This window comes from Dasypus novemcinctus, chromosome 1 (genome assembly GCF_030445035.2).
Source record: "Dasypus novemcinctus isolate mDasNov1 chromosome 1, mDasNov1.1.hap2, whole genome shotgun sequence".
Lineage (NCBI taxonomy): Eukaryota > Metazoa > Chordata > Mammalia > Cingulata > Dasypodidae > Dasypus > Dasypus novemcinctus.
This window is the reverse complement of record NC_080673.1, coordinates 126,032,542-126,051,839: the sequence shown is the minus strand read 5'-3', so window position 1 is coordinate 126,051,839 and position 19,298 is coordinate 126,032,542. Positions and strand designations below refer to the sequence as shown.

Sequence of the window (19,298 nt, the reverse complement as noted above, 5' to 3'; positions counted from 1 at the left end):
TTTTTAAAATCCATTTGATGAAGATTCTCTTTATTCCTAGCTAAGCTTTTTTAATTTTTTAATAATTAGGAATGAAAGTTTCTCCCCCCCCCCCCCCCGCCCAGTATCTGTTGATAAAATAATATAATTTTTCTCCTTTGATATGCTATATATTATATTATTAGTACACTTCTGGATATTGAAGCATCTTGGCATAATTGGAATAAACTTCACTGAAATTTACTTTTATTTTTGGGGTTAAACATCCTGATTTTAGAGAGTCTTTTTCTTTATGTTCAGTATCTTTTTATGTAAAAGAGGAGTTATCTGTTTCTTCACAATACAGGCATACCTTGCTTTATTCTGCTTTGCTTTATTGTGCTTCACAGTCAGTGTGCTTTTTACATATTTTTATCCTACATTGAGTGAGTTTATTGGCACCATTTTTTCCAACACCATATGGTTGCTTTATTTGTGTCAGATTTTGCTAATTCTTACAATATTTCAAGTTTTTTCATTATTATTATATCTGTTATGGTGATTTGTGATCAATGATCTTTGCTGTTAGTGTTGTAATTGTTTGGGTACACTATGAACTCTGCCCATATAAGACAGCTAATTTAGTTGATTATTGTTGTGTGTGATCTGACTGCTCCACCCACTGGCCTTTCCCCACCTTCTCCCTCTCTGGACCTCTCTATTCCTGAGATATAACAATATTGCTGTTAGACCAGTTAATCACCTTACTGTGGCCTCTAAGTGTTCCAGTAAATGGAAGACTGTTAGTAAGGCTTTAGTTGCCAATAGATTTTGATTCCTCTGATGGGTTTAGGCAAAGTAAATTGAAAACCTTCTGCAAATTAGTCACCATTCTAGATGCCATTAAGAATATTTGTGATTCATGAGAAGAGGCCAAAATATCAACATTATAAGTAGTTAGGAAGAAGTTGATTCCAGCCTTCATATATGACTTTTAGGAAATTAAGACTTCAGTGGAGGAAGGAGCTGCAGATGTGGTGGAAATAGCAAAAGAACTAAAATTAGAAGTGGAGCCTGTAGGTGTGACTGAATTGCTGTAATCTCACAATAAAACTTCAGTGGATGAAGAGTCTTATGAATGAGCAAAGAAAGCGTTTTCTTGAGATGAAATCTCCTCCTGGTGAATATGCTGTGGTAATTGTTGAAATGACAACAAAGGATTTAGAATATTACATAATCTTGGTTGATAAAGCAGTGGCAGGGTTAGGGAGGATTGACTTCAATTTTGAAAGAATTTCTGCCGTGGGTAAATGCTATCAAACAGAATTGCATACTACAAAGAAATTTTTTGTGACTGGAAGAGATGCAGCACACTTCTTTGTTGTCTTAGTTTCAGAAATTACTACAGTTACCCCAGCCTTCAGGAACCACCATCCTGATCAGTTAGGGGCTAACAGTTAACATGCAGGCAAGATCCTCCACCAGCAAAAAGATTACAACTCGCTGAAGGCTCAGATGAGGGTTAGCATTTTTTAGCGATAAAGCATTTTTAAATTATGGTATGTACATGTTTTTTAGACATACTGTTGCACACTTAATAGACTACAATACAATGTCAACAAAACTTTCATGTGCACTGGGAAACCAGAAAATTTATGAAGTGCTTTATTGCAGTGTTTGCTTTATTATGATAGTCTGGAACTAAATCTATAATACCTGAGGAATGCCTGTATTTGAGAATTTATCAATAAATTTAACTGTGTTTGTATCTTTTTTTAGAGGCAGGTTTTAGATCACAGATTCAGTTAATTTAATTTTTACTGATTGGTTCAGATTTTCCACTGCTGCATATTATATTTATAATATATATTTAGAAAATTGTCTATTTTGTTTAGACTTGGAATAAAATAGTAGATATATTTTTGATAATTCTTTATTCTCTTTCTGTCTATAGTTATATTTCCTCTCTTGTTTCTATTGTTTATTTGTAGATGCACTAGTTTTTCTTTTTTTTTTTTTTTATCTTTTTTTTTTTTATTGACTTTGTAATTATATTACATTAAAAATATATATGTGAGGTCCCATTCAACCCCACCCCCCCACCCCCCCTCTCCCCCCCCAACAACACTCGTTCCCATCATCATGACACATCCATTGGATTTGGTAAGTACATCTTTGGGCACCTCTGCACCTCATAGACAATGGTCCACATCATGGCCCATACTCTCCTCCATTCCATCCAGTGGGCCCTGTGAGGATCCACGATGTCCGGTGATCACCCCCGAGGCGCCATCCAGGGCAGCTCCACGTCCCAAATACGCCCCCACCTCTCATCTCTTCCTGCCCTTCCCCATACCCATCGTCCACCATGTCCACTTTTCCCAATCCAATGCCACCTCTTCTATGTGGACATTAGTTTTTCTTGATTAGGCTTATCCACGTCTGTCTCTTGTTGGTCTTTTCAAAGAACTGGCAGTCTACTTTGGGATTTACTGATTAACTCTGTGCTGTTCTTTCTTACTTTATTTATGCATTTGTCATTATTTATTTTTTCTACTTTTTTTGAGTTTTTAGTTCATTTTTTATGTCTTTCTAGCTTTTATATACACATATAAGATTAAAAATGTTTTTCTTGAATGCCACTTTAGCTTTATTCCACAGATTGTGATATGTGTATGTGCATTGTCATTTGTTTAATTTTTTAAAAATTTCTAGATCTGATTTCCTCAAGTTATTTAGGGGGTTGTTTTTTAAAATTTTCAAGTGGAAAGGTTTTGAGTTGGTACTTTGTGATTCATTTTAAGTTTATTTGTAGTAAAAAAACTGTGGCCTATATTTATTAAATCATTAAATCAGGAGCTGTGAAATGAAAACTACTGTGTTGCAAGCAATGAGATGAATCCATGGGCAAAATAAAGACCTTAAATTCATATGAGGCTAACACATTTTATATAGGAGGGTGAGTTGGATAGAATGAGTGAGAGGAATGATTCTGCCTTTTGGAGTGAATTAACTACCTAATTTGAGTTTTTGTGGTGATTCTTAATATCTGCCTAATTTTTGTACACATATACAATATGACTTTGCAGAGAACGTGCAATCTCTATCTTGATGTAAGAATTAAATATTACATCAAGTTTGTTAATTGTTATTCAAATCCTTTCTATATTTACTAAGTTCTGCGTACATGATCTGTTGATTTCTGAGAGAGGTGAATTTATTTTAGCATCATAGATTTGCTAATTTCTTCTTGTTCTATTAGTTTTTGCTTTAAATATTTTGAAGCTGTTCTAGATGCATAATCGTTCATCATTATTATCCTGTTAATCCTTTTATTTTATATAATTTTGTTTAAGTCTGTCTTGTAAACTAGTACATAGTTTGATTTTTATTTTTTGCCCATTTTTTTTTAAGTTTGAGTTTCTGTCTTTATAGACAATTATCTCAGTATTATTTATTGTGATTACATAGTTATGTTTATAGCATTTTATGATTTCTGTATACCAAGACTTTTTTCTTGTTGTTGTTTTTTGTTTGTTATATACTTTACTTGTTTTTCATCCTTTGGTTACCAAGAAAAGAGTTCTTTTTTTTTTTTTCCATTTTAAAAAATATGGTCTAAAAGTTTTAAATCCTCCTTCTTTTTTCTCTATGATGTTGATTCTGAATTGGCTGAGTATTGCTGCCTTAGCTGATTTTTGAAATAGAGTTGGGTATTTGTGGTTGTCACTATGATTAGGGCTATTGCTGGAATTTGGTGGTAAGGATTATAGGATACTGTTTACAAAATTTACTAAAAAGTGTGTCCAGCCTCAATTGTCAATAACACCTATGTTGGTTACCCTGAAGTTTATAAAAATTAGTGTGGCAGTTTGAGATTATTTTATGAATCCCCAAAAGAGAAAGATTATGTTTGTGAACTAATCCGTTACTGTGGGTGTGAGACCCTTCCAATTGGACTACGCCAGTGAGGCATGACTCAGGTTGAGTCTCTGCCCTTTTGCTGGGTCTGATATTAATGGAGATGCAGAGAGAGACAGAGGCACAGGAAAAGGAAGCTGCCATATTTGATCCTGCCATGTGAGAGAGAGGTCCTCCAGTTTCCCCCATACCTGCGTTGCTCAAAGAGGCTCAAAGAGCTGGGGCCCAGAGAGAAATGAGCCATATGCCTGATAGCTTTCAGCTAAATTCAGGAAGAAAGCAGAGCAGCAGAGACAGAGAGAGGAGGCCAGGAAGAGATAAGCCCTATGCCAGGTTTGCCTACAGTGGCATAAAGATGGAGACCTCGACAGAGATTCAGCAGCTGGCCATCTTGCTAAACCACTTCATAACTGACTTTGGCGAGAAAGCACCTCCTATGGTGCCTTGAGTTGAACTTTTCATGGCTTTAAAACTGTAAGCTTTTACCCCAAATAAATTCCCTTTATTAAAACCAACCCATTTGTGGCACTTTATTGATCAGCAGCCCTTTGGCACACTAAAACAGTATAAGCGTATTTATTTTTTGACAACTGCAGTTAATCAGAATCTGTATTTTCTGCACATTAAGACTAGATGCATAACGTACTTCCTCTTTTTCCCACGATCTTCATTTTAAGATCTGGATTTTTTTTTTTAAGGTGTCAGGGCTGGGAATTGGATCCAGGACTTCCTATATAGGAAGCTGGTGCTCAACCACAGAGCCACATTTGCAACCCTGAGTTGGGTTTTTTTCCCCATTTGTTTCCTTTTTTTTTTTTTTTAAGGTTTTCTTTATTTTTCTTTATTTATAGCCCCTTTCCCCAGATGGTTCTCTCAACTATCTGCTCATTGTTTGCTCACCTTCTCCAGGATGTGCTGGGAACCAAACCTAGGACCTCCCACATGAGAAACGAGTGCCCAGTGGCCTGAGCCACATCTGCTCCCTGCGGGCTGCAGTGTCTCCTGGCTTGTGGCATCTGCTTATTGCCATGGGGTGGCATCTAGCTCATTGCATTGAAGGGGTGGCATCTGCTTGTCTTCTTTTAGGAGACACTGGGACCTGAACCTAGGACCTCCTGTGTGGTAGGTGGGCATTCAACTGGTTGAGCCACATCTGCTTCCCTGTTATTTTGTTTTTAGTAGGCTCCAGGAACCAAGCCTGGGACCTCACATATGGGAAGCTGGCACTTAACCATTTGAGCCACAACGGCTCCCGAGATCTGTAATTTCAGTTCTAGGCTTTTAAAGTTTTTTCATCATGCCTCATCAATCATTTATTAAAGACAAGTTTTACTGATTTTTTTCATTCAATATTATTTGTTGTCTATGGTGCCATAATCTTGGATTTGTGTTCCATTTCATATTGGTAAGTCCTTAAATAATGTTTCAGAGTCTGAGTTTTGATGCTGTTACCAAGCCTACTTAAATGTAGAAGTAGCCTCTTTTAAAAAAGATAACTGGAGTTGTTCCTTTTTCAGGATTTCATTAGAGAATATTTCCTCCAATTCACACTTAAAAGGAATTAGGAAATATGTACTCATTCTTTAATGATTTTACCTTAATTTTTATGTATAGTTTTGTATTTTTGCATGGACAAAACTGATTAGAGAGAAATTTTTTCCCTCCTTCTGTGAATTGACTGGCATATCTTCCCCCAAAAGCTGGAATAAATATGACCCAAGTTTTCATTATTTATAAGAGATCTCATTTGCGGAAGGTAGGGTTACAGTAATAGAAATTTGTTACCCTTGATTCTTAGTTTGATATTGTTCTTTTTTTCCTTTACTCATGGAGTTATATTGAGAGTGAGGGAAGCTTGAATATAGACTAGATCAAGGATCCACCTGTAGAAATATTTGTTATACACTTTGTCAAGTCTGTTCTTTCATTAGCATATTCTTTAATTTGCTTAAGAGGTATGATGTCAAAGTTGAAAGCTGAATGAATTTGGATACTTCGGTGAATTCACTGAAATTCTTTGATCCTTAATTTCATCATTTGCAAAATATTAAGTACAAGAATAAATTATTTAATGTACTCGAAAGCATTATTTTCCTATAAGATTGTTGTGATGTTCAGAAGTTGTCTGTTGCATTGTGGCCTTAGTTTGAGAACCAAGGAGTTATGTTCAGGCTGATGACGCAAAAGGAAAAATCAGAATTTGTGAAATAATTGTTGAGCCTCACAAGCCATTACATGAGGATCCTTGGTTTACAGTTGGGTTTTACTCCCAATCACAAATGTTTTCCAGCTAGACATCAGGGCCATAAGAGATGAATGTATCTCTGAGGAGCTTAACTTTTTAATACTCTTCTATCTGGAAAGACTTATGCTTTTAAAAAAATGTATACTAATAGTGATTATGTTTTTGTGGTAGAATTGTGATTTTCATTTTTTTACTTATATTTTTATGAATATTTTTAAGAATAATTAAAATAAATTATGCATTTTTATGATCAGAAGAAAGAATGAATGTTATTCAACTATTTTCATAGAGGTTTTACAGTTAAGGCCTGGGAAAATTTTGAATATATCAACACTGACGAAAAAGAATCCTCTCCTTGCAGTCTTCCCCCACTCCTTTTTTTTCCCTTTAGATTGTGCAGTTGAAGTTGAATTAAGGTAGGTCATTGGATGAGACTATAGAAATTATAAAGTATTTCATTTCCTCTTTTTGATATTGTGTTTATCTTAGTTGTTTTAAAACCAGTTTTATTGAAAAGTATTCATAAACCATTCAATCTGTATATTAGATTTATTTTAGTTAATTTCAAAAGTTTGTTCATAGGATTTTCCCAGGGTAAAATTTATGAAGCTTATAAATAAATATCCATTCTCAAGACAGTGTTAATAGATTTACTACTGTAAGCATTTATAGAATATCTGTTATGTAAAACTTTCTTTCCAGCGCTGGCAAATGAATAAGTGATTAACCTATCTCTTAGGGTCCCTAGTTGGGGAAATAGCCATGTAAATAATTAATTATAAACATGCAAAGCAGACTAAAATGTAATAAACTGAATGGCAGTGTAAGTAAGATGAAGAAACAAGGAAGAAAGATTTGAGCTGACTTTAAAGGATAAGAATTACTTCAGTAGGTAGAAAATGGCATTCTACACTGAGAATCATATGGTCAAAGACAGAGTCATGAAAGTGCATGACATAATTGAGAAATGTGGAAATTTTGAAACATGAAGTGTTTCTAAAGGACTTTTTCAGAGTTGTAGTTAACAAATCAAGTTTCATGTGTACTAAAATTATAGTAAATAATCCCTCCAGACCACATGCATAAGGAAGTTTCTGTATTATAAAATAAGGATATAAATACTTTGGTTAACTGTTCAGATGAATGCTTTGTAATCTAGTCATTTTATTGAAACCAAGACTATGTTAATATAAGTTTTTGCAAACCTATTTTAGGAGTATTGAGATCTGGAAATGGCCCTGAGATTTTCCTGGGTCCGGGACCCCCTCAGCAGCCTCCACAGCAGAATAGAGTCCTTCAGCAACTACAACAGGGGGATTGGAGATTGCAACAATTTCATTTGCAGAATCGTCATCCTCAGCAGCAGCAACAGCCACACCAATTACTCCAGGATGCTTATATGCAGCAGGTAATTCTTCTGTTAGTTTAGATATGGAATTAGTGTTTTGAAATTCATGCTACAATTCACTATCAGTGAATTCCCAATTGTCCCAGTGGGTACCTTGAACTCCAGATTCATGTAAACATTTTGTTCAATTTCTAAAGTGATTATTACAGATTATGTGTTTAATTTGCATTCTTTGAGATAAATAAGAATACTTGGTTGCATATGTTGTATCATGACTTTGTGAAGCAAAGGATGTTCCCATCTAGTTATTTGGCATGTATGAGTAAGGACTGTAGTTTATGATGAATAGTCTCTACTTGAGTTTCCATTTTTAGTTTGATTAAATAGTGCTAATTTTATTGTTAGAAAGCTGATACTTTTCCGAAGTAACATTGTCTTAGGTTTTTGTTTTTACTTTTTGGTTTTTTTTTTGCATTTTTTTTTGCATAAGTTGTCATGGAGGTGGAACAAGGGGAGAATTTAGAGTCAGAAGGGACATCTCTTCTGTCCTCACCAGAGCCTATATATTTCTACTTTCATTAATTATGAAATCATTTATTATGATGGTCACCATCATCCTATTATGATTTCCTACAGTATTTTCAAGCCAGTTATAAGCATGACACTTCCCTTTGTTCACTGCCTCCTCTGGTCTTCATTCACAGACCCAGGGTGGAGGGTAGTAAGTTGGTGGTACCGTGGAATGGCCAAAAGATATAAGTGAAGGAGAAATATAGGGGAGAATGGGAATGTCCTATAATGGTTCCTGGATACAAGTCACTTGAGGGATGTTTATAAACTAGGAGAGCATGGAAAATGTGTTTAGGATTCTCCTAAATATCCTTAAACAGTTGCATTTTCATCCATATTTCATTGGTACTTTTGAAACCAGTTGATATAAGCATATATAAGTTATAGTCACTTGTTGACTATAGCTATTTTATATTGGTGTTTGTGCTACTAATTTCCCACATCATTGCTATGGTAAGATCAGTACTTAAAAAGACTGTGGCATAAAAATGGCATGAGAAATACTGATGAATTTGTTTTACTCATTGTAGTATCAACCTGCAATGCAGCAGCAGCAGATGCTTCAACAACAGGGTTTAATGCATTCAGTTTATCAGCAGCAACCTTCTGCGCCACAATATCCCACAATGGTAAGTGTTACATAATGTCTAGGGATTTCTCTGTAAGTATACAATATAGTGTTTGAATTAAGTATGAATGATATTATTCACAATTTAACAATTTAAAGTCCTTTTAGTTAATTCAGGTTAGTTATATGTACACATTATATCAAAGCCACTCATATATTCTCAGGCAGCTTTAAATTTGGTTGCCCAGCTGTACCTGAATTTGGCACATCATAAAACTGACTGATAATTTACTTCTTTTTTCTCCTACTATTAGAAAAATGACCTGTTATCCATGATCTTTTTCTTAATCCCCCTGCCTTGTGGATTTTTGTGTGCTGTCTGCTCTCTGTGTCCATTTTGCTGTGCATTCTTCTGTGCCTGTATTTATTTATTTTCTCCGCTTCCCCCTTGCAGCTTGCTTGCTGTCTGCTCTTTGTGTCCATTCACTGCATGCTCTTCTGTGTTTTTGCTTGTCTCCCTTTTTTGTTGTGTCACCTTGCTGAGTTGACTTTCTATGGCATTGTGGGCAGGGTGGTCCACTGCAGTGTGCGGGAAGACGGGAGCCCAGCTGATTGAGCCACAGCCACTTCCCTATCCATGATCTTTTGTCAAGTGTCTTTCATTCAACAAACTTCTTTTGAGTGAAAAAATGAAACCCAACGGAAAATTGCATTTGCTTCAGAGAATAGTTTGACTTTTTTCAATAACCAACATACTAGTGAATTTAAGCTACCCTATTACCTTTTCCCTAAAATATTTGGGAAATATTTAAATGAGGATTTTTGAATACTGCCAAATGAACCTAACTTCACAGCTTCTTAAATAGATTTATATCATTTTGCTGTTGTTTTCTAGTAGCAGAGCTACTCCTTCAGATGAAAATAATTTTTCAGGTTTCTGATTTTTTCACCAGTGCAGAAAGGAAAGAGCAGAGTAAACAGATGCAATGTGACAGTGCTTAGTGACTGAGCATTGTTTTCTATAATGGCATTTCTTATTTCAGATGCAGCAGTATCAGCAGGCTTTCTTGCAGCACCAGATGCTAGCTCAACACCAGCAGTCTCATCAACAGGCATCACCTGAATATCTTACTTCCCCTCAAGAGTTCTCACCGGCCTTGGTTTCCTATACTTCATCACTTCCAGTTCAGGTTGGAACTGTACTGGACTCCTCTTATAGTGCCAGTAGGCAAGTACTGTTTTTTTTTCCCCCAGTATTCAGAGGAAGTTATTGTGGAAATAGATGTACTTGTGAGTGCAGTCGCTAGTGGCTCTTGAATTAATTTAAAGGATGTCCATCTTTCTGTAGAATCCCCTTTTTTCTTATTCTAAACCTCTCTTTTGGTCCCTGTTTATCCCTGTCTTTCCTTTCATTCCCATCAGTTAATTCTGCTAACTGCTATTTGCAGATAATGTTTAACTAAGATAAGGTTTAATTGTTGGCTTATATGTTTAGACATTCTTTGTAATTTCAGTAAAATCAAAACTAACAAGCTTCTTCTCCCGTGTATCTAAAAACATTAAGTGGAAGTAGCTATTGGAGTTTCAGTTACTAGAACACTAAAGATGTTCTCATGACTATATCATGATTTAAAACATTAGCTGGGATTAAAGTGCCTAGAAATTCAGCTAGGAGTGGGCATGGGAAATAGCAATTTCAGGAGCATACTTGTGGTATTACAAACTCATTTTTTTTTTTAAAGTCAGATTTATTGTTACATATTAATAAAGCATAAATCCATCCATAGTATACAATCAGTTGTATTTGGTATAATCACAAAGTTGTGCATTCATTGCTTCGTTAGAGCATTTTCATTATTCTAGTAATAATAATAATAAAAAACAGAAAAAAGGCAAACAAAAAAACTCATTACCTCTCAATCTCTCTATGCTTTCCCTGCCATACATAGCTGCTAATCTGTTTTTCTCTGTAGTTTATTTGTATTTATTTTGTAAAAAGTCTTATATATGCTATATTACCCATATTCATATTTCACATGAGGCTTCATTATGTTATACAGTCCCATGTTACATTTTTTTAGCTTTCCTTCTAGTAATATACATGTGCTTAGACTTTCCCTTTCAACCACTGTCATAACCACATAATATCTCTGCTATTTACAAACACTATGATGTGATTTCACCATTTCCATTCATTTCCAAAGATTTATAAACAACCTTTTTACTGTTCTCCACAGATTAACCCTCATTCTCTAACCTCATTCTATTTTCTGGTGACCTATATCCTATTTATTAACTTCATGAGCTTACACAATATATTTAGTTCATAATAACACATTCATACATTTTTTGTCCTTTTGTGTCTGGCTTGCTTCACTCAAACTCTTTCTCAGAAGACTGAATTCAGGGATCTTAATGGAATAAATGATTTCTTGATTAAAGAAGTTTGAAAAATCCTTAGTTAAAATCAAACATTTCAGGACTTCTCAGGTCCTTTAACATGCTAATATGCACTGTCCATCTCAAGAGAGGGTTTAAGTGTGCGATTTGCTATAGACCATCCCCTAGTCTTATTTTTGAGGTGGGGGGACATGAAAGGAGAAAGGGAGAGAGAAGGAGGAAGAAATGGGGATGGAGAAAAGAACTGATTTATTGAAATGATTTCCCACAGTAAAAATTGAGGTGCATGAATTAGGACAAATGTGTATAAGGAGAGAGCACAGCATGTGATCAAAGGCTGACTTATATGTCCAGATAACTATTTGCCAATCTCTTTTTATTTTCCTACTCTAGTCACAATTTTTTTTGCTTTCTCCACACAGCATAATTTTTGTTCCTTTGTAAACTCACTTTTTCTTGAATAAATTAATAACACTGCTGCAAATAGTAAAATTGAAATAAGTATTATAAATTTTAAACCAATTAAAGTATAAACTGAAATAGAAATAATCTAATAAACTTATAAAAAATATGTACCTGAAAATAAGTCTCCCAGTGATAAGAATAGAATAGTTTTGTTCATCATTAAAAATAGCATCTCCTGCTCTTTATGGCTTAGTTTAAGTTACTGATGAGGCTGATATTAATTAGATGATTTTATTTTTACTTTTAATGTTGACCAGTATCAAGAATATTAATTCTAGTGTTTGCAAAAGATATTAAACTGTCTTCTTAGATTGAGCATATATATGTATATAGACTTTCTACTTTAACAGATTACCAGTTTCTGGAAAGAAAGTTGTGTTACTGACAGGAATGGAGGGAAAAATTGGAACTTCTATATGAGAGAATTCATATTAGTGTTTCCACAGTATATGTACCATGTAAAGATCTGATTCATTATAAAGGAAGAGAGGTGCCTCACAATTTGAGGTACATAAGAACATACAAGGTGATAACACCTGTAACTCATGTGAATTACTGTAGCACTGCTTATTTTAATTTCATCTGTAGTATTACTATTTGTGAAATCCCAGGTGTGACATTTTAGATTAGTCTTTTTAAAACTAATACAGTAATTTATAAATAGTATCAAACTGCCACACCCTCCAATGTATTAATGTATGTCTAGTATGCGTATTGGTAAGTATTACTGTGTTGTATTTCAATAATAGTTAACATAAACATCCTTTGCATACAGTACCTGATTTCTTATGATATGATTGTCCTGTTGTATTATTTGTTGCTGCGTAATAAATTAACCCCAAAACTTAATGGCTTAAAACAACAATGAATATTATTTCACATATTTTCTTTGGATCAGAGATTTAGATAGTGGTTTAGCTGGGTGATTACATCTCTGGGTTGTGCCATGAGGTTGCAGTAAAGATGCTATCTGGGGCTGCAGTCTTCTGGAGAGTTAACTGGTGCTGGAGGGTCTGTTTCCAAGGTGGCTCACTCACATGGCTTAGGGGAGCCAACAACTGTTTTGGTCAAGGAATCATTTATTACAGTTTCTCCCAAAATGGGTGGTCCAAGACAGTGAGCAAAGAGGATGCTGCAGTGCCTTTTATGACCTAATCTAGTTACACACTAGCACTTTTACCATATTCTGTTTATTAGAGGTGAGTTACTAGACCTGGCCCAAATTCAAGGACAGGGGAATCCAATTTCAGCTTTTGAAGGGAGGAGTGTCAGAAAACTTGTAGACATATTTTAAAGCATGTTTAAACTATAGGTTAAGGTGACACCCTATGAATACAGTCTCCCAAGAAGAATCCATAAATTCATCCCAAGAATAGAAAGTTTTGAAAGGGATCACTGGTCGGCAGGAAGGGGAATGACCTTCTTCCTTTGAGTTTTACTTGTATCCTCTCTGGTCTCTATTTGAAGGACTCTGAAAGTCCTTGAAATTACTTTTAGAATTAGAGATGGAACCATATCACATGGAGTCAGGCTTAGACCTTAGCAGTTAATACATCATAGAGTAGATTCTAAATTGAATTATATTTATTATTAAGATACCTAAGTTATATTCACTAAGTAAGACTATGCACTTATAAGTGAACTATTATGTATATTCTTCACTATTATACTCTAGTCTTCAGTAAATGATTAAATATTACATTCTTGGTATAGCTATACTTTTAGGGCATGGATGATTTTGGCTCATATTCTTTTCCAAGACTTAAGTGGTGGCATTGCCAGTTAGCTCCCAAGGGAAAGTGAATTTAAGGGGATGAGTCAAAGCTTGCCAACTTGAGCTGCTAGAGAGCATATAGAGGCTCTCTGTCCATTATCAATTTTAGAAGATCTAGATCTGAATTATTAGAACAACTTGGCAGCTTTGTTGCATGCTTAATTTCTGTGCTATATTTATAAGCTCAGTTGAGGGAGAGGTTCCCAGGGACTCTGGGGTTAAGAAGTCCCTTTAGACTGGCACCTTCTCTTATTAACCAAGAGGACCATAAGATTATGCTCATAGAACCTGTTTTCCTAGGTTCCAAACTAAGATACTTTAAGCACCATGAATACTTTATGTTCAAAATAATCCTCATCTAGCTTTAGATAATTCCTAAAGCAATTGTCCTAGAAGTTGAACTTCCATTGGTAGCTCTATATGGAGAATGCCTTTGTCAAAAGTTATTGTGGTGTCTCAGCATAACCAACACATAAGACCACCTTATTTATTAGTGATTTTGGTGTGCTGCTATTTGATATGCTAACTGAAGTCTTGTCCACTACTAAAATAATAGATATTTGTATTGATTTTGTACCAGCAGTGTTCTTTTGTGCAAAGCCAAGCATGTATTATATAATTTAATCTCAGTAACTCTGTAAGGTTGATACTGTTATTCCCATTTTACAGATGAGGAGACTAAAGAATAGAGAGGTTAAAGAACTTGTCCAAAGGTACATAGCTAGTGACCTTGTAGATGTGCTGGGATTCAAATCCCATATGCTCTTTCTTTAAAGTCTCTGTTCTTATCTGTTAACTCCACCATAATAATATGGTTTTCTAAGCATTTATAAAGTATGAACTAGGATAGGGTACAGTAAATTTTTCTTTATTCTAATGTTTTGTTTTCTTTTTTTTCCTCTTTCCTCTCAATTATTACTTTAGGTCAGTTGCTGATAAAGAGGCAGTTTCAAGTTTTACAAATCAGAAGAACATCAGTAATCCCCTTGATATGTCAGGGTGGAATCCTTTTGGAGAGGATAATTTTTCAAAGTTAACAGAAGAGGAGTTGTTGGACAGAGAATTTGACCTTCTAAGATCAAGTAAGGGACACTTGAAGGCTTATTTTGCTTCACAGTAAAGTATCAGCTCTATAATTATTCAGCAAGGCCAAAGACTGTTTTAAAGTGGTATATAGAATATTCTTTTTGTGCATTTGAGGGCAGTATTCAGGCCATATTCTTTGGCATACACTATCAAAACTACTTTGTGTGCACTAGAAATGAATTGCTTGATAGCAGCTATTAAACCCAAGATTGCTGAGAGTATGCTGATATCCTAACTCATAATTACTGCATATCTATGGATGTTAAATTCAGAGTATCTCCAAAACATGGAAAATTTTGTTTAAATAAAAAGGTAGACATTAGTGTCTTGTCTAAATAGTCATTTTGCAGCTCGGCTTTCTTGCACACTCAATAGAAGCTATTGTGGGTCTGAGATGCCCTTTGAAAATGCCCAAAAGAAAATATGGGCTACTACATTATGTTAATGTTTGTAATGCCCTTTTAATGAGTGGTGACATAAAAGGGCTCCTTTGTTGTCTTGACATGGCAAAAATTAAATAAATTATTTTCCACTTTCAATCTCAATGTTTTTACTTGCAATTATTGCCTTTTCCTTAGCTATCTTCTATGTATTTCAAACCTCACCATATATATTTTAGAAAACTTTGTTTTTGGGAGAGTGATGTGGGATGTTTTGAGGGTGTTGCAAAATAGGAGCAAATGGCTCACTCCTAGAGTAGGTAGATAATTTTCAATTATCTGAGGAGTGTGTATGTGTGCTCTTACGTGTGCACATTTTTTTTTCACCTTTTACATGTGAAGAGTTCTTAATAGTCCCTAGTTTATGATTCCTAGTTTTTATTTTATTTTGGGTAACTTATGAGAATATATATTAGATGAAATGCTTTGTTTCACATTGGTATATATTTTATGTAAAATTTATAAATGCTCTGAATTCATGTAAGAATAGTTGCTTGGGATTTAAATTTGTGTTTTGCATTTTGGTTATATGACTAAGAAAAATTAAATTGATGATTAAATGCAATATAAAAATGAGTTCTGAACTTTTAATAAATATTTGTTAACTTTGATAAAACCAATAATTCATCTTATTAAAAAAATTTTTTTTTAAACCACAACTTTTTTGTTTGGCATTTTTCCTAGCTTTTATGTTGAGTCACCCCAAAAACAAGGTTTTAAGAAAGGAAATACAGTTTTTCTCTCTTTGTGGGGGGAGGTGGTAGGGGAGACAGATGGTGGTAATAAAATCATTATAATTTATAAAATTATTTTTAAAGCAAAAGGTATATTCATTTTTATGTATTCTGACCAGGATAGTAACTTAAGGTTTGCTAAATCAGTATTTTCTATTTTTTGGTGATTGTTTTCCTATTCTTTTCTTTTATCAACTTATGGAATCGGTAAAGTATTCACATTCTTTTGTACTTTATAAAAAATGTGTTATTCTAAGCTTCCTACAATTTGTAATGATTCCCACTTTTATTTACTTGGCCTAGGCAAGAGTGGCATATAAATATATATGTATGTGTAGTATATAACTATATAAATTTGGTTTAACATTTAAAACTCTTAACTAGCTATTTACTTTCAAACTTCAAGATAACAGATATGTGTAATTTTCTTGCATATGGTGCATATGTATTTGCAAAAATGAGTTCACATTTCATCCAGGGTTAATTATGGAAAGATATTAAGTTCCAGATGAAAGTGCAGGAGAAACTTTATCTGAAGGTTAGACTGGGAGTAACTGCAGCCATTTGGAAAACTGATCAGATGGTTCCTGAGTTGCCGCAAGGCTGATGCACTTCAATTGGTACATAGTACTGGATAACATGAATTCTAATCCCTAGCAATGCATTAACCAGGCTGAAATCTCAGAAAAGTACCTTAACCACTGTGAGTCTCACTTCTTCATCTATAAAATGGGGATGATGACACCTATCTTATAGTGTTGTCAAGAGAATTAAAAGAAATAAAGGATCTTTTATTTACCTTCTGTAGAAGTCTTTAGTCTCTGATAGAAGAAATTATTGGCCTTAAACCAACACTTAAAAAAATTATAAATTTAAAGAATCAGTTTTTTTCAGCTTGTAATTTAAAACCAAATTAGAAGGGACTTTGGACAAATGTACATCAGCAGAAGTGACAGATGACAAGAAGGAAGGAGGTGGAAAAGTGTTTTTCCTTTAATAATTGATGGTCATGATAATCGGGTTCAAAAAAGGTGAAGTTACTTAATATAGTTTATAAAGAAATCAAGAATGTGTAGCTTAGAAAGATATTCTCCCAAAGTTTTGCTTAACTGGAATATTTAAGCATTTTAGCACCTCGTCCATAGCAATAAGATATTTACTATTTGACTTATTTGATAGGGTCTAAATTACAGTGATGGGCAAAAGACGTCTTCCAGAGCCTTGGAGTTTCAGTAGAAGACTAATTGTGCAATGAAAATTGATGGTTGGTCATTACTGGTTGGTTTCTCAGTTCCTAACAACTTTTTTTCTTCAAAATGAAAAAAATGCATTTAAGACTTCAGATAGAATATTTGTACCCTTTTTCTTGGCACAGATACTTATGAATAAGTTTTCAGAGTTCTTCCTAAAATGATTTATATTGGGTTTATGGAGTGCATTTCAAATGAGAAACTGAATACCCGAGCCTTAAAATATAGGTATTGAGCAGCAGATGTAGCTCAGTAATTGAGTGCCTGCTTCCAATGTGTGAAGTCCTGGGTTCAATGTATGAGGTCCTGGCTTCCTTAAAAAAAAAAAAATTATATGTATATACATTGCCTGTGTAATGATTGTTCAGATGAACACTTTGATGTCATATTTTTAAAATACCACATGATTATTAAGCAAACAAAAAAGGATATGTTTGTCTAGGAAGTATTTTTTTTGTGTATTTTATCCAGAAGTGATTTTTAATAGTATTCTGAGATACTAGAATTCCAAAATACTAGTAATTGGTAACAAAAACTCTTTTTTAGTGGTCTTTAAAACAGTTGATTTCATATAACCAGATCTCAAAAGCATTTAAAATAGATTCTTTTCTTTTTGCTTTTATTTTCAGTTAACTTAATATTTAATTATTTTAAGTTGGGTAATTTTTTAACCTATTCTTATTTAACACCAAAACATTAAGTCACAATGAAGTATTAGTAGTAAAGCTTGTCTCAATGTTTTTAAAAATTTAAGCTTGTATTTTTCATTGCCTTTTTTACTAAAACACCCAGATTAGTATGCCAACTTTAGGAAATCTAATTGTCATAACATTTAATACATTCATAATAATTAGAATACAGTTGTTTGGGAAGATTTTTAAATTGCATTTGCTCAAATAGTTGTGTAGCTCTACATGTTAATTAAAAACAATGTTAAGCTCTACATGTTAAAAACAATTGTTAATATAATGTTTTTTTCTTGTGGATAGTGGATTTATTTTTTTCTTTTTCATTTGCATTAAGATAACTAAAAGGAAGAGTAGAAAACATTAAAGACTGTTGGCTGCTTTTTGTAAATTCTATTGAATGTGTTATTTTTTTCTATGAAGCCACATTACAAATTATATATAAAAATCTGCCTCTGTAATTACCTCTTTGTAAAACATAAGCTCACCTTTGTTAGATAATTCAGACCTATTATTGTTTCTTCAGTGCAGAATAACAGGGCTTTTAAAGTGTATTAGTACAGTTTAAAAAGATCATAGGAGGGACTGCACAATTAAAGCTTATTCATTAATGTTTTTGCCACGTAGGCCATTATCTATATAAGCTCCTGAATTGACTTTTTAGAGAGTTTTAAAATGTTATGATATGGAATATACTTTGATTCTAGGACTTTCAAATTCTATAATTTTGCTATCTGTATCAATTAAAATTCTCAAAAAGATATTGTCTTTATTCACCAACACAATCATTTTGGGAAGGCAGGAGGAGGTAAGTTGCTTATATTGGACAACTCAAGCTCAAGCTTTACTCTTATCTAAAGAAAATCAATTGTTTGAAAATGGCACTTAAATACATTTTTAGGGATGACTACATATATAGTATTTTTGTTTTCCTTTTTCTTTTCATTTGTTATTATTTTCTGTTATTTCTTGGGGAATGACTATTTTGAAAAGAAGCTTTCGATCATTTCATTTGTATATTTTTTTTGTAATTTGTGCCCTGGGATCCCGATTATCATGAAAATTTTACAAATCTAAATGAATTTTAAAAATCTTCCATTACAAAAATTGTTTTTATGTTTTTTGGAACAATGAATTTTATAGTGAATTTATTCTGATTCCTGTTTTGGAATAATTGGATAAATGAGCTTTTCATAGAACAAGTGTTTTTTGGAAGCCCTATCAAAAAAATTGACTCTACATTATAATGTTTATGCACTTGTCATAACTACATGTAGTGGTTTGTACATTTACAATTGATTGATGGGGATACTACACCTGTGCATTAGGATTCTCAAAGAAATTTAGCAGTGACTTCAGAGTTTTATAAGCTGGGAACCATTGGTACAATTGTGTTTTATAAACCGGGAGAGTATGTTAAAATACAGATCCCCAGACCTCTGCTTCAGATAATCTGATTCATTAGGCCTTTGGTAAAGTCCAGGTAACCATATTTTATACAAACAGCCTAGCAGTTGTGATGCAGATGGTTTGTGAAGGAAGGCTGGTCCTAAATCAGACTTAAGTACCTATGTACTCTTTACCTTGATTTTTAGGAGTGAGGGCTCTTGAATACTAATTTGCTTTGTCTTTCACTAAATGTATGAGGAGAGACAGTCTCTTTTATTTGTCCTTCCTTACTCTGTCTTTCCTTTGCCCTCATTTGGGAGATGGGGAAAGGACTCTGATAATAGGTATAAGCCCTGGTTTTATAGTTACTTTATAAACACATTCAGGGCCTGATACAATAGGTAACCACAAGTATTCTCTATGACTTGGTTAATCTTAAGCATTAAGGCTTGATTGTTGCTTCC

General features: G+C 33.9%; 1 protein-coding gene across 3 annotated transcripts in view; it reads left to right on the top strand.

Annotated features, from left to right (window-relative positions):
- The window catches only part of BMP2K (BMP2 inducible kinase), a 135,912-nt gene that overhangs the window by 83,524 nt on the left and 33,090 nt on the right, over positions 1 to 19,298 (top strand). For all 3 annotated transcript variants that reach the window (XM_058296524.2, XM_058296525.1, XM_058296527.2), the window contains exons 11-14: positions 7,339 to 7,532; positions 8,573 to 8,671; positions 9,654 to 9,838; positions 14,174 to 14,331. In XM_058296524.2, coding sequence (XP_058152507.1) covers positions 7,339 to 7,532; positions 8,573 to 8,671; positions 9,654 to 9,838; positions 14,174 to 14,331 — 636 coding nt within the window. The remainder of the gene's footprint in view (positions 1 to 7,338; positions 7,533 to 8,572; positions 8,672 to 9,653; positions 9,839 to 14,173; positions 14,332 to 19,298) is intronic.